The sequence below is a fragment of the Oncorhynchus clarkii genome, chromosome 30, assembly GCF_045791955.1.
Source record: "Oncorhynchus clarkii lewisi isolate Uvic-CL-2024 chromosome 30, UVic_Ocla_1.0, whole genome shotgun sequence".
Classification (NCBI taxonomy): domain Eukaryota; kingdom Metazoa; phylum Chordata; class Actinopteri; order Salmoniformes; family Salmonidae; genus Oncorhynchus; species Oncorhynchus clarkii.
Genome location: NC_092176.1, coordinates 36,345,147 through 36,363,949, shown reverse-complemented (window position 1 = coordinate 36,363,949; position 18,803 = coordinate 36,345,147). Strand labels below are relative to the sequence as shown.

At 43.5% G+C, this 18,803-nt stretch overlaps 1 protein-coding gene across 1 annotated transcript in view; it reads right to left on the bottom strand.

Moving 5' to 3' along the window:
- Positions 1-17,268, bottom strand: part of LOC139389804 (serine/arginine repetitive matrix protein 4-like) — a 114,130-nt gene extending 96,862 nt beyond the window's left edge. The window contains exon 1 of the mRNA XM_071136765.1: positions 17,010-17,268. Coding sequence (XP_070992866.1) covers positions 17,010-17,143 — 134 coding nt within the window. The 5' untranslated portion in view covers positions 17,144-17,268. The remainder of the gene's footprint in view (positions 1-17,009) is intronic.
- Between the last annotated feature and the right edge of the window lie 1,535 nt (positions 17,269-18,803).

The window sequence follows — 18,803 nt, the reverse complement described above, 5'->3', positions numbered from 1 at the left end:
TTTTTTGCCATTTATGAATGTGTTATTCAATGTGTTTTTATGGGCTTTAGTAGTAAAGGCCAAATTAATGTTAGTTATTACATTTTTTTATATCTAAAGGGGTCTTAAAATTCTAAATTAAATAGGTAAATGATCCATGGTATGACCTTCTTAAAACAGTTTAGAATGTCATACCGGGCCCAATTTCTGCCTGTTTGAACGGCAATAGCTCAGATACACATGAAACATGAAATTAACCGGGGAATTGATAGAACATCACTCAGAGATCTACAAAAACACTTTACCATTACAAATAGGTAAATATTTCCTTGAAGAGCCCACAGCTGCACACAATATGTGTAATCCAAGACAAATGAGTTAAACAGTCGGGGAACTAGCTAAGTGAAACTGTAATATAAAATGAGAACTACATTCAGACAAAATCATTCATACACTGAAAAGATAAACAACTGCATAACATAGATGTTACAAAACAGTCTAAAACGTTGTTCTACATTTCTGGTAAACATCAATACAGTAAATGTGCATTAGCTGTCACGCTGGCCTGATATTGGCTACACTACCTAGCTACTTCCCTCTCCTTACTGACCTGATATTAGCTACACTATCGTGCTACTTCCCTCTCCATACTGGCCTGATATTGGCTACACTACCTAGCTACTTCCCTCTCCTTACTGACCTGATATTAGCTACACTACCTAGCTACTTCCCTCTCCTTACTGACCTGATATTGGCTATACTACCTAGCTACTTCCCTCTCCTTACTGGCCTGATATTAGCTACACTATCTAGCTACTTCCCTCTCCTTACTGGCCTGATATTGGCTACACTACCTAGCTACTTCCCTCTCCTTACTGACCTGATATTAGCTACACTATCGTGCTACTTCCCTCTCCTTACTGGCCTGATATTGGCTACACTACCTAGCTACTTCCCTCTCCTTACTGGCGTGATATTAGCTACACTATCGTGCTACTTCCCTATCCTTACTGGCCTGATATTAGCTACACTACCTAGCTACTTCCCTCTCCTTACTGGCCTGATATTAGCTACACTATCATGCTACTTCCCTATCCTTACTGGCCTGATATTAGCTACACTATCGTGCTACTGCCCTCTCCTTACTGGCCTGATATTGCCTACACTACCTAGCTACTTCCCTCTCCTTACTGGCCTGATATTAGCTACACTATCTAGCTACTTCCCTCTCCTTACTGGCCTGATATTAGCTACACTATCGTGCTACTGCCCTCTCCTTACTGGCCTGATATTAGCTACACTATCGTGCTACTTCCCTCTCCTTACTGGCCTGATATTAGCTACACTATCGTGCTACTGCTCTCTCCTTACTGGCCTGATATTAGCTACACTATCGTGCTACTGCCCTCTCCTTACTGGCCTGATATTAGCTACACTATCGTGCTACTGCCCTCTCCTTACTGGCCTGATATTAGCTACACTATCGTGCTACTGCCCTCTCCTTACTGGCCTGATATTAGCTACACTGTCGTGCTACTGCCCTCTCCTTACAGGACAGCAGTGCTCAGCAAGCTGGAGCAAAGTACAATGTGCCGCATTTTGTTGTGTTGCCAGCTTGAAGCGAAAAACTCTCCTCATTTTGAGTAGTAGACTCTGGCACGGTGACATCCAGATGGTTACTAGTACCATTTAATACCCAAATGACAAGTTATTTCTTGTGTAGGCTGCTATCCTACTCTTAATGAAATCAAGAGGGATGGGGCAAATTGGCCACTTTAGCTACCGCCGACGACATGTGATACAGCTGCCCGGCTTGTCGTTATGTTAGCTAATTGGCATGTCCCGGTGACATCCAGATTGTGAACAATACTACAAGTTATTTGTCCTTAGCCCATCGAAATAAACTTCACTTTTTTTTACAAGTTTTAACTAGCGCCATGCTGCTGTTGTTGCCAGCTGGCCATTACAAAGTAGCTAGCTGGGAAGGGCTCATCAGGACAACTGACTGAAGTAACTGAACCCAATCCATTCATCTCCACTCGACTCTCATCTGCACGACATACTGTACATCGTCAATTTGCGCGCCAGGCGTGTCCGTATAGCATCTCCCTGAAATCCTGCTGTTAGATTAGGGAGGAATTACTCCAGAGAAACCACCTGGGGACAAGAGTTCCAACCACTCTCCAACTCTGTACCATAGCAGCTCAATCAGAGCATGGCAGTACTGTGAGAGAGTCGACAGAACTCAAGCTAGGTTTCAAGGAGGAAATACAGGCCTGAATATCAGCTGCTCTCCAGCTCTGTACTGTACCATGGCAGCACAGCCAGGAGCATCCCAGCCCAACACCATGGAAATCCAACCCAGCACCACCAATACTGCACAGATGGGCATAGTTAGAACCACAGTCGCCTCAGAGTCATAACCTAAGGAAGTGTTAATGACTCAATGTATGTACTGTACAGCAAGAGTTTCAGCACCATCTACACATGCAGACACCAGGAAGCTATAGTACATATACAAGATTTCCAACGGTTACCTCTAAATACTTCAACGTGCTGTGATGTTCAATGATATTCTGAAGAGAGCCATTTGGGACACCTGCTAGGAGGCTGTATCTGTATCATTATATCCTGAATGAGCAGTCTGGTCCAATGAGAAGACAGTAATGAACATACCTAACCAGTCTGGTCCAATGAGAAGACAGTAATGAACATACCTAACCAGTCTGGTCCAATGAGAAGACAGTAATGAACATACCTAACCAGTCTGGTCCAATGAGAAGACAGTAATGAACATACCTAACCAGTCTGGTCCATTGAGAAGACAGTAATGAACATACCTAACCAGTCTGGTCCAATGAGAAGACAGTAATGAACATACCTAAACAGTCTGGTCCAATGAGAGGACAGTAATGAACATACCTAACCAGTCTGGTCCATTGAGAAGACAGTAATGAACATACCTAACCAGTCTGGTCCATTGAGAAGACAGTAATGAACATACCTAACCAGTCTGGTCCAATGAGAAGACAGTAATGAACATACCTAACCAGTCTGGTCCAATGAGAAGACAGTAATGAACATACCTAACCAGTCTGGTCCATTGAGAAGACAGTAATGAACATACCTAACCAGTCTGGTCCATTGAGAAGACAGTAATGAACATACCTAACCAGTCTGGTCCAATGAGAAGACAGTAATGAACATACCTAACCAGTCTGGTCCAATGAGAAGACAGTAATGAACATACCTAACCAGTCTGGTCCATTGAGAAGACAGTAATGAACATACCTAACCAGTCTGGTCCATTGAGAAGACAATAATGAACATACCTAACCAGTCTGGTCCAATGAGAGGACAGTAATGAACATACCTAACCAGTCTGGTCCATTGAGAAGACAGTAATGAACATACCTAACCAGTCTGGTCCATTGAGAAGACAATAATGAACATACCTAACCAGTCTGGTCCAATGAGAGGACAGTAATGAACATACCTAACCAGTCTGGTCCATTGAGAAGACAGTAATGAACATACCTAACCAGTCTGGTCCATTGAGAAGACAGTAATGAACATACCTAACCAGTCTGGTCCAATGAGCAGACCGTGTGAACATGTCTGAGCAGTCTGGTCCAATGAGAAGACAGTAATGAACATGTCTGAGCAGCCTGGTCCAATGAACAGACAGTAATAGAATGACTGGGAGCACTGAGATGGAGAACTAGCAGTGAAATAGAATACAATCCCTCTAACCGACACTGAGTTGGGAAGGGAAGAGAGATAGAGTGGAGGGAGGGAGACAGAGATGAGAAAGAGAGAAAGACAGACGTAGAGACAGATATAGTGAAAGCTCGAGAGGAAGGAAAAAGGAAGAGAGAGAGAAGGAGACAGACTGAGCGAGATAATAGGAGGGGAGAGAGAGATATAATGAGAGAATGATAAAAAAAGGGGTACTAGTGGCAGGACTGTACTCCGGTATCATCCCCTCATCCATCAAGTTCGGAGGAGAGGAGGAGAGTGGCTACTCTCCAGGGAGTGCTTCTGCCTCTGGTCTACATATGAGAGAGAGTCTATTGTTCATTTACAGCTACACTGAGTCTGTATCCGTGTGTTAGGAAGTGTATTTCATCTCTATGCCTTTCCATTCAAGATGGACTAGTGACACTGGTTTAGATTGAAGGTGACTTTTTTCCCTATTCATTCACAGACTACTGTGCCTCTATGCCAATGTGTGTTGTTATAAAAATCTATCCTCTATGCCTTTGGATGCAACAGCAGTTAATTCCTTGTTCATTTACAGGCTACTCAATGTGTTAGAAAGTGCATCCCCAATGCCTTTGGATGGAGGGAACAGCTTCCAATCCCTTATCTGTAATTTATTTTCCTGGCTAGAGCAGCGGGCTGAGGGCTGAGGTAAGAGGCTCCTCCCCCCGCTACACTCCCACAGGCTACCATCTGCCTCAGTGTTGGACAAAGTCCCTGTTAACCCCTGCAAGCACACACAAACAAGCAGGGCGTGCTCACACACACATACACACACATACACTTGCAGGCGCATACACACACAGGGGAGAACACACACACAAACACCACGATAGCCCCCGACTCTGTGCCCCAGCGGCCTGCATTTTTAATGAAGAGTGCCTCTGAACAAAACAGCTTGCAGGGCTATAATAGCTGAAGGCTGGAACCTCCAGCTGTAGAGTTAGTCAACTCATGCCTAGCTCCCTCCCTCCATTCTTCCCTCTATTCCTCCCTTCCTCCCTCCATGACTCCCTCTATTCCTCCCTCCCTCCATTCCTCCCTTTGCCAACCCTGATGAAGAAGAGGGGAAGACTGGAAGGGGAGAAGGGGAGGACAGAGGGGAAGAGGGGAAAATAGAGGGTAGGAGGGGAGGGGGAGGGGAAAGAGAGACGGCAGGGGAAAGGAGAGAGGGGAGGGAAAGGAGAGAGAGGAAGGGGAAGTAGAGAGGGGAGGGGGAGGGAAAGGAGAGAGGGGAGGGCGAAGGGAAGAAGAGAGGAGAGGGGGAAGGAGAGAGGGGAGGGGAAGAAGAAAACGAAGGGGAAGGAGAAAGGGGAGGGGAAGGGGAGAGGGGAGGGGAAAGGGAAGGAGAGAGTGGAGGGGGTCTGTGGTTCTCAAGCTCCAGTAATGATGGAAGAATGAAGACAGAGAGAGGAATGAAAAGAAAGAGAGGAATGAAAAGAGAGAGAGGAACGAAAAGAGAGAGAAGCATGTAAAGAGAGAGAGGAATGAAAAGAGAGAGGAATGAAAAGAGAGAGGAATGAAAAGAGAGAGAGGAATGAAAAGAGAGAGAGGAATGATAAGAGAGAGGAATGAAAAGAGAGAGAGAGGAATGAAGAGAGAGAGAGAGGAATGAAAAGAGAGAGAGAGGACTGAAAAGAGAGAGGGAGGAATGAAAAGAGAGAGATGAATGAAAAGAGAGAGGAATGAAAAGAGAAAGAGGAATGAAAAGAGAGAGGAAAGAAAAGAGAGAGAGAGGAATGAAAAGAGAGAGAGAGGAATGAAAAGACAGAGAGAGGAATGAAAAGACAGAGATTTTTTTTTTAAAAGGACAGGAAAAGGGGAAGGAGGAGGGAAGACACTGATTGAACATGAAACATCTCTCTCTCTCTCTCTGTCTCCCCCTCTTCTCCTCTCTCCATCTCTCTGTTCTACACTAACTGTCACTTCCCAGGAGTTCACTAGGATTGTTCATCACCCCTCGGTTATACACAGTGAATAATGGGATTCTCTGAGTGAAAGAGAGAGAGAGAAGGGGAGAGAGGGAGGGAGGGGGAGAGAGCAAGAGAAAGAGTGAGGGATGGAGCAGGAGAGAGAGTGATAAACAGAGAGAGGAAGTGCGCAAGTGAAGAGAGGAACTAGGCCTGAGGCTATGTGTTCTGTTGGGCTAAGCATTCCCCAGTTACCGTCAGAACGCGAAGGAGCATCACCAACATATATACCTTACATACAGCACCCTACCAGGGAGGATGTTCCTCTACTCCTTTTACAATCTCCCTGTGTTGTCTATGTGCATTGTGGATGGGGAGAGAGAGTGAGAGAGAGTGGAAAAAGAGAGTGAGAAAAGAAAGTGAAAGAAAGTGAGAGAGAGAGAGAGAGAGAGAGAGAGAGAGAGAGAGAGAGAGAGAGAGAGAGAGAGAGAGAGAGAGTGGAAAAAGAGAGTGAGAAAAGAAAGTGAAATAAAGTGAGAGAGAGAGAGATAGAGAGAGAGAGAACAAAATAGGTTGATGTAAACAGGGTGTTAGCTGTCTGATTGGCAACCTGTGCTCTGGCTGGGGAAAAATGTGGAAAATTTGTTCAGTTGGTTGTAAATGTCTGCCTGGCTACCCAGACTCCTTGCTCTGGCTGATCGCTACACCACACCCACAGGAGTTAGTTTCTTCCTCTGGATCTGAGTACCTCCCTGACCCTTCACTGAATGCGAGCACTTTTGCGGCTTACTGATTGGTTCAGAAACTGATGTGTTGGTGCAGAGCCAGAAACACACGTGGATAAAGTGGAGGTTTGAAAATAAGTCATTGGCTTTGATTCTCTGATTGGTTAGAGACGATCCAATCACTGATTACGTTGTTTTGTACAACTCATCTTGTGCTCCTCGTCACCATAAACAACTTCAATGATGGCAGTCTCAGACCAAAGTAGCGAATGACAGAGCAGAAAAATAATTCTTCAGGCTTTGTAAATGTCTGTCATCTCCCGCCTGTGATGCTTGCATCAATGTCAATGTTTGCCACAGTTAGCCTCTCCAGAGCAGAGGAGAGGAGAGGAGACACTGGAGCTGGAGGACAAGCTTTAAGAAGGGCTAAAACTGAACAGACAGGCAGAGAGAGCCAGCATCCACTAATGCAGCATCCGCTGGTGCTATCCCAGACACTATAAGGACACCGTTACACTGCACACTAAAAAATGAGGGTTCCCGCAAGGGTTCTTTGGGATGGTAATGGTTCTATGTGGAACCATACTGACTCAAATAACCCTTGGAACCCTTCAATGGTTCTTTACATTTCACAAAAGGGTTCTTTGGGAAGGGTAATGGTTCTTTACATTTCACAAAAGGGTTCTTTGGGAAGGGTAATGGTTCTTTACATTTCACAAAAGGGTTCTTTGGGAAGGGTAATGGTTCTTTACATTTCACAAAAGGGTTCTTTGGGAAGGGTAATGGTTCTTTACAGTTCACAAAAGGGCTCTTTGGGAAGGGTAATGGTTCTTTACATTTCACAAAAGGGTTCTTTGGGAAGGGTAATGGTTCTTTACATTTCACAAAAGGGTTCTTTGGGAAGGGTAATGGTTCTTTACAGTTCACAAAAGGGTTCTTTGGGAAGGGTAATGGTTCTTTACATTTCACAAAAGGGTTCTTTGGGAAGGGTAATGGTTCTTTACAGTTCACAAAAGGGTTCTTTGGGAAGGGTAATGGTTCTTTACAGTTCACAAAAGGGTTCTTTGGGAAGGGTAATGGTTCTTTACATTTCACAAAAGGGCTCTTTGGGAAGGGTAATGGTTCTTTACATTTCACAAAAGGGTTCTTTGGGAAGGGTAATGGTTCTTTACATTTCACAAAAGGGTTCTTTGGGAAGGGTAATGGTTCTTTACATTTCACAAAAGGGTTCTTTGGGAAGGGTAATGGTTCTTTACATTTCACAAAAGGGTTCTTTGGGAAGGGTAATGGTTCTTTACATTTCACAAAAGGGTTCTTTGGGAAGGGTAATGGTTCTTTACAGTTCACAAAAGGGCTCTTTGGGAAGGGTAATGGTTCTTTACAGTTCACAAAAGGGCTCTTTGGGAAGGGTAATGGTTCTTTACAGTTCACAAAAGGGCTCTTTGGGAAGGGTAATGGTTCTTTACAGTTCACAAAAGGGCTCTTTGCTCTTTTAGTGATAATTCAAATGTAAGGGAGGCGTTTCATTAAATATTTTGGGGCGTGGTTCACACAGTTTTTTTTGGTTGGTGCAATCGCGATTGAGAGTGTCATTCCAGTTTATCTAATCTGTTGTGTTATCCCTTTACATACTCTAGAAGACTATGGCCAGTGATGATGGTGTCTTGTTAAAGACTCACATATTGCCTTGTGTCAATTGAGAATGGTTGACTATATCAGTCAGTTGTTCTCATTTCGGGCACCACCAGCCGTTCCAGAGGTAGCTAACCTGATTCAACTTGTCAATTAACAAAATAACACTTATGGAATTTTAACAAAATGGCTGACCGGAAGAAAGAAAAAATAACCTGTATGGTTCTTCAAAATTATCTACAAAGAATCTTTCAGATTGAGAACATTTCTTTATAGAACCATTCTCCATAAAGGTTCTATAAATAACCATAAAAAAAGGGTTCTATATAGCCCTAAAAGGGGTTGTAACCAACGTTCCCCGGGACTGCCGCACAGAAGCTCGAGATTGAACTTCACTCAACACTATAGTTTTCCCCTTTAGTTAAGACTATGAATGTTTCCTTCTACTGTGGGAATTGCCCATACTCAACACTTTCAAAGCAACATACCGAAACAAAACAAACTATGCAAGACTTAGTATGCAAAACGGACCATGCAAGAGATTTTCTTATAGGCAGAACGCGTGTATAGGATTCTATTGCATTGACAGGCACATCTCAGCCCATACTCCACAGACCAGTGCGGCATAACCAATCAGAGCTGCAGTATCCCTATATGCAAATAGACCATTGCCATATATGGATCTGTTCCATTCACTTTGAACTGGACTGTGTTTACAGCATGGGTGGTCGCAAGTAGATGTGCTTGTTTTGAGATCAAAGTGAGAGCTGTATGTAGACGTGGCTGCACATTTGATCACATTCTTTGCTACTTAGTGAGTTATTAGCCCAGTTACAGCTAATCTCTAGTCAGCAATGGAGGAGTGGTTTCTTCCTACAAGAGCACAAAACGTGTACATTTCTAGCCATCTTTGATAAAAGAGTGTTTTTTTCTTATCTTAAAGGGGAAGTGTTGTATTGTTAGACAGGCTTGAATAAGCTAAGTAGACAATGGGCAGAAGGTAGCATAATTTGTCTGATTCTCTGTAATAATGGTATGGGAATAATAATTCACTTTATTTTGTAAAGTAGTTTCTTGCAGCAAACAACACATTTTCAGTCACCTCCTGGTCTGAAGGACAAGTGGATAAACAGGTTAATGTCGAGCCCTGCATGTTTTTTTCCAAAAGTCTCATGGAATGTAGACCTACATTGGACACCACACATTGGCTGCTACTGTAGGCTGAATGATAGAATAGCTATTTCCATGTTATGGGATGCATTTTCTCCATTGTTTCTGATTGTAGGCCACTCTGGTAGGCCTACATTATGATTGAATAGCCCCAGTAGCCTACTTGGCCACTGTTATAACTGTAACTTAAAGCAGGTACAGCCTCCGTGTTCACAGTAAAGGCGCACCAGAAGATGCACATCATTTTCACAACGTTCAAGTTTGCGCTTAGAAGACCTGACATTTGTTCAGTGCCAAAGAAAAGTGAGGAAACCATACTGTCATACAAAGGCAGAAACGCAGTAAACACAAAATCTGACTTCAAACTATTTTTGTCTAGACAGACAGCAATTTCTGATACTCCATGATATATTCTGATCAGCTGGCTTGTTCTTGTGTCAGGAAATGGAATACCACAGATCAAAGATTTTTGGCCAAATTTGTTGTCACTGCGTTTTGCCTTTGTAGGGCAACATAGTCTGCTATGTACACGTTTTGTGCTCTTGTAGGAAGAAACCACTCCTCCATTGCTGACTAGAGATTAGCTGTAACTGGGCTAATAACTCACTAAGTAGCAAAGAATGTGATCAAATGTGCAGCCACGTCTACATACAGCTCTCACTTTGATCTCAAAACAAGCACATCTACTTGCGACCACCCTGTTTTGGTGCTATGTGGAACCTTTTTCAATAGAACCTTAGGAAAGGTTTTTTATAGCACCATAGAGGTTCCACTTGGAACCCTATGATTATGGTTCTTTATAGAACCCCTATCTGGTACTCCCACTATTTGTTTTGTGTGTGCCCAGTTCAACACAGAGAGAGAGAGATGGTATATTTAGAGGGTGTATTTTTTTCATATATCCAGAAATCAAGAGGACTGTTTCTCTGTTCCCCCTTCATTTTGGCTGGAGGGAATTTGTGTTGAGTCAACAAACTGGCTGAAATGAAGTCACATTGTAATACTCAACGTAGAAAATAACCCTTTGAAAAAGCCACATGTTGAATCACAAAATAAATAGTTAGATAAATATAGTATCTGCATTTTGTGAATAGAGGAATAGGATCAGGTAAACATATTATTGCCTTATTTAAATAACAATCATTATGATACAACTTTTAGTGATGATAGTGGGTGTCAAAACCAAATTATTATAATAGATGCTAATTAGCAGAAGCTTTTATCCAATGATTTGCAGAGCAGCGCATGCATACATTTTCTTACAGGTGGCCCCAGCGGGAATTGAACCCACCACATCCTGACATTGCAGGTGCCATGCTCTACCAACTGAGTCACACATAACCATCAGTCAGTAGTGTAAAAATGACCCAAATGTCATACTTGAGTAAAAGTAAATATACCTTAATAGAAAATGACTCAAGTAAAAGTAAAAGTCACCCAGTAAAATACTTCTTGAGTAAAAGTCTAAAAGTTATTGGCTTTAAATATACTGAAGTATCAAAAGTAAATATAATTACAAAAATGTACTTATGTATTAAAAGTCAAAGTATAAATAATTTAAAATAATAAGCAAACCAGACAGCACAATTTTCTTGTTTTTTTATTTACGGATAGCCAGGGGCCCAGTTCAACACTCAGACATAATTTACAAATAAAGCATTTGTCTTTAATGAGTCCGTCAGATCAGAAGCAGTAGGGATGACCAGGGATGTCCTCTTGATAAGTGCATGAATTTGACAATTTTCCTGTCCTGCTAATCACTCAAAATGTAACAAGTACAGGGTCTTGCAAAAGTATTCATCCCCCTTGGAGTTTTTCCTATTTTGTTGCACTACAACCTGTAATTTAAATGGATTTTCATTTGGATTTCATGTAACAGACAGACACAACATACTCCAAATTGGTGAAGTGAAATGGAAAAAATGACTTGTTTCAAAAAATGTAAAATTAAAAATAATTGAAAAGTGGTGCGTGCATATGTATTTACCCCCTTTGCTATGAAGCCCCTAAATAAGATCTGGTGCAACCAATTACCTTCAGAAGTCATATAATTAGTTAGATTGTACACAGGTGGACTTTATTTAAGTGTCACATGATCTCAGTATATACACCTGTTCTGAAAGGCCCCAGATTCTGCAACACCACTAAGCAAGGGGCACCACCAAGCAAGCGGCCCCATTAAGATCAAGGAGCTCTCCAAACAGGTCAGGGACAAAGTTGTGGAGAAGTACAGATCAGGGTTGAGTTCGAAAAAGATATCCGAAACTTTGAACATACCACGGAGCACCATTATATCCATTAATATGGCACCACAACAAACCTGCCAAGAAAGGGCCGCCCACCAAAACTCACGGATCAGGCAAGGAGGGCATTAATCAGAGAGGCAACAAAAATACCAAAGATAACTCTGAAGGAGCTGCAAAGCTCCACAGCGGAGATTGGAGTATCTGTCCATAGGAAAAAATCCATTGCTTAAAGGTAAAAATAAGCAAACACGTTTGATGTTCGCCAAAAGGCATGTGGGAGACTCCCCAAACATATGGAAGAAGGTACTCTGCTCAGATAAGACTAAAATTGAGCTTTTTGGCCATCAAGGAAAACGCTATGTCTGGCGCAAACCCAACACCTCTCATTCCCCTGAGAACACCATCCCCACAATGAAGCATGGTGGTGGCAGCATCATGCTGTGGGGATGTTTTTCATCGGCAGGAACTGGAAAACTGGTCAGATTTGAAGGAATGATGGATGGCACTAAATACAGGGAAATTCTTGAGGGAAACCTGTTTCAGTCTTCCAGAGATTTGAGACTGGGACGAAGGTTCACTTTCCAGCAGGACAATGACCCTAAGAATACTGCTAAAGCAACACTTGAGTGGTTCAAGAGGAAACATTTAAATGTCTTGGAATGGCCTAGTCAAAGGGGCGGCAGGGTAGCCTAGTGGTTAGAGCGTTGGATTAGTAACCGGAAGGTTGCAAGTTCAAACCCCCCTGAACAGGCTAACCCACTGTTCCTAGGCCGTCATTGAAAATAAGAATAATAATAAGAAAAACTGACTTGACTGGTAAAATTAAAGAGCCCAGACCTCAATCCAATTGAGAATCTTTGGTTTGACTAAAATATTGCTGTATACCAACGGAACCCATCCAACTGGAGCAATTTTGCCTTGAAGAATGGGCAAAAATGGAGGGTGAATAGTTATGCACGCTCAAGTTGTCTGTTTTTCTGTCTTATTTCTTGTTTGATTCACAATAGAAAATATTTTGCATCTTCAAAGTGGTAGGCAGGCATGTTGTTTAAATCAAATGATACAAACCCCCCAAAAATACATTTTAATTCCAGATTGTAAGGCAACAAAATGGGGAAAAATGCCAAAGGGGGGTGAATACTTTCACAAGCCACTGTACATTTTGGTGTCAGAGAAAATGGAATAAAAAGTACACTGTTTTCTTTCTGAATGTAGTTCAATAAAAGTAAAAGTAGTCAAAAAATATTTGTAGTAAATTAGACGTACCCCAAAAAACGACTTAAGTAGGACTTTAAAGTATTTTTACTTAAGTACTTTACACCCCTGCCATCAATGAAGGTTATTAGAGAAATTGCGATCTTACGTGAACTTCAGAGCTGTTACACTGTTGATCGTGACATAATGTTAGTTATTTTGTGTGTTAGTACCGTATGTAAAAGGCAATACCATTTAAGCAATAAGGCACCTTGGGTGATTGTGGTATGTGGTCATTATAGCACGTCTAAGTGCTGTTTTTAGCATGACGCATTGCGGAGTGCATAGATACAGACCTTGGCTGTGGTATATTGGCCATATACCACAAACCCCCCAAGGTGCACTATTGCTATTATAAACTGGTTACCAAAGTAATTAGAGCAGTACAAATGCATGTTTTGTCATATCCATGGTATACGGTCTGATATACCATGGTTTTCAGCCAATCAGCATTCAGGGCTCGAACCAACCAGTTTATAATGATATTTATACAAATTGCTCACTATATTGTGCCATTTCATTTTCAGCATGGATCCAGAAACTATAGTGGATAACCAGGCCAGCTCATTACAGCTTGGTTTGGCTCGACTCGGTTCGGCTTAATAGTTTGAAAAGGAATAGGGTGTAATTTGTGACAGGGAGAGTCTCCTGTTGATAAGTGCTGCCCCATCCTGACGGCAACACGTCACTGTGTGAATCCCCAGACTGGGTTTTTGTGTTACTTTTTTTGGTCAGGATGGGGCGATAGGATGAGGGATAAAGTTGTCAGTGCCGGGGGATCGTGTCTGATTGTGAGGATGGGATCAGCTAGAACAGGAGGATCAGGATAAGTGGATGAGAGAGAGAGAGATAGAGGAGACGATAAACACTGATACAACTCTCTGTCTGTCTGTCTGTCTGTCTGTCTGTTTTTCTCATGCCTGCCTGTCTGCCTGCCTGCCTGTCTGTCTGTCTGTCTGTCTGTTTTTCTCCTGCCTGCCTGCCTGCCTGCCTGCCTGCCTGCCTGCCTGCCTGTCTGCCTGTTTTTCTCCTGCATGTCTGTCTTTCTGTCTGTTTTTCTCCTGCCTGCCTGTCTGTCTGCCTGTCTGTTTTTCTCCTGCCTGCCTGTCTGTCTGTATTTCGCCTGCCTACCTACCTACCTACCTGTCTGTCTGTCTGTCTGTCTGCCTGTCTGTCTGTCTGTCTGTCTGCCTGTTTTTCTCCTGCCTGTCTGTCTTTCTGTCTGTTTTTCTCCTGCCTGCCTGTCTGTCTGCCTGTCTGTTTTTCTCCTGCCTGCCTGCCTGCCTGCCTGCCTGCCTGCCTGCCTGCCTGCCTGCCTGCCTGTCTGTCTGTCTGTCTGCCTGTTTTTCTCCTGCCTGTCTGTCTTTCTGTCTGTTTTTCTCCTGCCTGCCTGTCTGTCTGCCTGTCTGTTTTTCTCCTGCCTGCCTGTCTGTCTGTATTTCGCCTGCCTACCTACCTACCTACCTGTCTGTCTGTCTGTCTGCCTGTCTGTCTGTCTGTCTGCCTGTTTTTCTCCTGCCTGTCTGTCTTTCTGTCTGTTTTTCTCCTGCCTGCCTGCCTGCCTGTCTGTTTTTCTTGTCTGTCTGTCTGTCTGTCTGTCTGTCTGTCTGTCTGTCTGTCTGTCTGTCTGTCTGTCTGCCTATCTGTTTTTCTTGTCTGTCTGTCTGTCTGTCTGTCTGTCTGTCTGTCTGTTTTTCTGTCTGTCTGTCTGTCTGTCTGTCTGTCTGTCTGTTTTTCTCCTGCCTGCCTGCCTGCCTGCCTGCCTGCCTGCCTGCCTGCCTGCCTGCCTGCCTGCCTGCCTGTCTGTCTGTCTGTCTGTCTGTCTGCCTGTCTGTTTTTCTCCTGCCTGTCTGTCTGTCTGTCTGTCTGTCTGTCTGTATTTCGCCTGCCTACCTGTCTGTCTGTCTGTCTGTCTGTCTGTCTGTCTGTCTGTCTGTCTAATCTGTCTGTCTGTCTGTCTGTCTGTCTGTCTCTGTCTGTCTGTCTGTCTGCCCATCTGTTTTTCTTGTCTGTCTGTCTGTCTGTCTGTCTGCCTGTCTGTTTTTCTCCTGCCTGTCTGTCTGTCTGTCTGTCTGTCTGTATTTCGCCTGCCTACCTGTCTGTCTGTCTGTCTGTCTGTCTGTCTGTCTGTCTGTCTGTCTAATCTGTCTGTCTGTCTGTCTAATCTGTCTGTCTGTCTGTCTGTCTGTCTGTCTGTCTGTCTGTCTGTCTGCCCATCTGTTTTTCTTGTCTGTCTGTCTGTCTGTCTGTCTGTCTGTCTGCTCTGAGGGCTGATAGTACAATGAAAGTGGGCATGAATACATAACACACATGTTGTTTTACCCTCTGTTGGGAACAAACAATTGATTCCCTTCAAAAAATCATTAACCTAACCTTAACCCCAAACCCCTAACCCTAATTCTAACCCTAACCCTAATTCCTACCCTAACTTTAAACCTAATCCTTTAACCTAAAATAGCCCCTTTCCTTGTGTGGACCTGACGAAATGTCCCCACTTCCGGTCCCCAAAAGGATAGTAAAACCAAACACACACACACACATACACACACACTGAAAAGGAGCATGAATACGTAACACACACGGTGGCACTTCACAGAGAGACAAAGGCATATGGCCACCATGTCACTGGAGGGGACAGAGCCTCAGAGAGAGAAGATAAGACAAGCATGTAACCTTTAAAAGAAATTGGGAAATTCTACTGAAGCCTCTGTCATGTTTACTTGATATGCCTGCCTGTCATGTGTTTTTTTCTCTGTTATGTAATCCTCTATCTACATATAACATGTAGACATGTTGAAACCTTAACTCAGGGGTGTCAAACTAATTTTGTCCCAGGGGCCGCATTCGGTCTTTAACGAGTTCCGCACTGAAAATGTGTTATATTTCCTCACGACAAAATGTGGAAAAAATAGGCCTGTATCCATCATTTCTTTTTTGAATTTTCTATGCTCCTTGACTGTCTAGTTTTTATGTCAGTGATTATTAGTGAGCTGGACACAGTCAATAAACTGTATGAATGTAGTGATTATTAGTGAACTGGACACAGTCAATAAACTGTATGAATGTAGTGATTATTAGTGAGCTGGACACAGTCAATAAACTGTATGAATGTAGTGATTATTAGTGAGCTGGACACAGTCAATAAACTGTATGAATGTAGTGATTATTAGTGAGCTGGACACAGTCAATAAACTGTATGAATGTAGTGATTATTAGTGAGCTGGACACAGTCAATAAACTGTATGAAGTCCATTATCATCTATTCACAGTTTCGATATGGTTTTAGTCATTTTAAAGCAGGGGTCAAAGTAAGGCGGTATGTTCGGATACCAGGAAAACAAATAGTGAGCCTATCATATGAGCTTATAACAATAATGAAAACACTATTAAGAAAATTCTAGGATATAACAAGGCATGAAAAATGAGCGAATGGACTTGAAAGCGGGTGAAATAGCCTAAGCTCCAAAATGCGATGTGGTTCGATGAGAACACTCGACACCAAGACGTGTCCAGACAGAAGTGGACTCATAAATTATGGCCTAATGACCATCACCAAATGTCATCAGACGTTTTGATGTTTTGTGTAACAGGTCTCTTTCCATCCTGCGCTTTTTGGAGGCTGAATGTGTGTTGTGACTAGATGAATGTGGCCACTAGCCTAGTAAAGAACACCACAACACATTTTAAAGGTGAAATAACCAATCTTTACGACTGGGCCAACAGAGATCCTATTGAATTACTAGGGATTCTATACGTAATTCAAAGATTAGGTACATAAAATATGTTGGGGCATGCGCAGCATACCGGGAAGAAATGAATTCTACTTGCACCCCTGTTTAAAGTATATTGAGTCCCCCCCCCCCCCCAAAAAAATACAAATAAATAAAAGCAATATTGTATTTACACAATTGAACTCACACCACCTACATGATGGATTGGTCCCCCATGTGGGCCGTATGTAGGACACCCTTATATTCCTTATCAATTCACTTGGTGTTGGACTGTCTACTGACTGCTCATAGTTACACGAGGTTTAACCACCTGCTTGTTTGCTTGATTCAGCTACAGCCCAAACATTTTCTACATACTTATCTTTCTTATCTACCAGCATGTCTACCGGTGGGCAATTCTATCATACGTATAGGTACAAAATAAGCCAGATTTTTACAAAACTACAGTTGCATTATTGACATAGAGAGAGATGAAGAGAATTGAGAGATTGAGCGTATTGTATGGTTGAATTGTTCAACAATGTTGATTGGCAATAAAAATGTCAAATGTGTGTTCCGTCAATAAAGCCTTTTGAAATTTGAATTATAGAGATAACTGACCTGATTACCCTCCTCCGTGCGGTGATGCTGGCCACGATAATGCTCCCTGGTCTCGGTGTGGCCACAGCCTTAAACGTCCCCTTCCAGAACTTCTCAAAGAGCTGCTTCTCCCACTGGTGCTCCAGGCTGGCCATGCTGTCCACTGTCCCCAGGGGGAGAGGGGCGCAGGGATCCAGGGAGCGAGCCAAGGGGGGCTGGGGCTGGGGGTCCAGGGCTGCCCCTGGGAATGGGGTCTCGACGAGGGAGACTTCACATATACTATACTACAGGAATGTGTTGGAGAGCGGAGCGCTCCGGAGCTGTCCAAGTACTGAATCTGAATCCACACAGGGAAACACAGCAAACAGCAAACGTTGTTCTCTTCCTGCTAGAGTAGGTCAATGTGTCAGTGCTCAGAGCTGCTCCTCTCCTCTCTTCTGTTCTCTTCTTTCTACGGGGGGAGCATGTGGACCAAGCTGGACAAGACAAAGGCTTCTTCTACTGCTGCTGCTGCTGCTGCTGCCACACCGTCAGGCTGGTTTTTTGTTCTCTCTGAGGGGGGTAGCGTTTCTCTCCCTCTCCTCTTCCCTGTCTCTCTGCTCTGTGTTGTGTGGTAGTCTTCAGTTAGAGCAGAGAGTCACAGGCCATACAGGAGAATCCTCCTCTCCGGTCAGAGCCAAGGAGCCAATGACGGACGTAGTGTGTGAGGGAGTGATTCTCAGCGTGTTGCACAGGGACTCATACACACCGACGGGTGGATGAGATCTGAGAGCCGAGGCGAGTGTGTGCTGACTGTATATGTCTGGGTTTGTGGGCGTGAGTGAGAGAGTGGGTTTGAGAGTGTATGGATGAGCGTGCAGAGTGTGTGACGTGTGTGTTCAAAGCGAGTGAGGAGCCCAGCTGACTGGTAGCTTGTTTTGTCTTTCTCAGACTGTGACGTTGGGAGGCTGGGGGTAGGTCAGGGGGAGTAGGACACCTTCTTTCTCTTATCCTCTGTATCTCTCTCCTCTCTCGTTCTCTCTGTCTACCTCTCTCTCTCGTTCTCTCATTCTCTCTTTTTCACTCTCTCTCTCTTTCTCTCTCTCTCTCTCTCTCTCTCTCTCTCTCTCTCTCTCTCTCTCTCTCTCTCGATCTCAATCTTTTTTTCTCTCCCCTCCTATTATTTGATGTCTTATTTCCCTCACTCTGTTCCCTCCCTTTAGTTACTCTCATCCTGTTACTCAGTCTCTTTCCCTTTTAGTGTCTCTGTGTCTCCCTCCCTCCCTCTAGGCCCCTCTCTCTCTCTCTGTGTCTCTCTCCCTCCCTCCCTCTAGGCCCCTCTCTCTCTCAGTGTCTTGGACAAAGGGCCAAGCCGTTTGCCTCCATTAGCATAACAGAAGGCTGGGTTTGAGAGAAGCAGCCGGTGCATGTGCCTGACACAATAACCCCCAAGGCTCAGAGTTTGTCCCCAGCAAGCCTGTACCTACAGTATACAACATAACCCAACACAACAGCACAGTCCAACAATGTAATATTACACAGCCCAACACAACCCAGATTACAGAATAACAACACAACAGTGTTTCACCAGCTATTCTACACAGTGCAACTCTTCTAGCTACAATATGCACCACACCACACCACAACCCAATCCCCTCTCTCCTCTCCCTGCCGCTCACATCATCTGTCATAATATCTACAAATGCAATGCTGAGTACTCAATTTAGGAAGACGTATTTATGAATCATTTACTGTTGGATCGGCGTAAGGATTTAAAATTGACTGTACTTTGACAGTTTTTTTATTGAACCTTTATTTAACTAGGCAAGTCAGTTA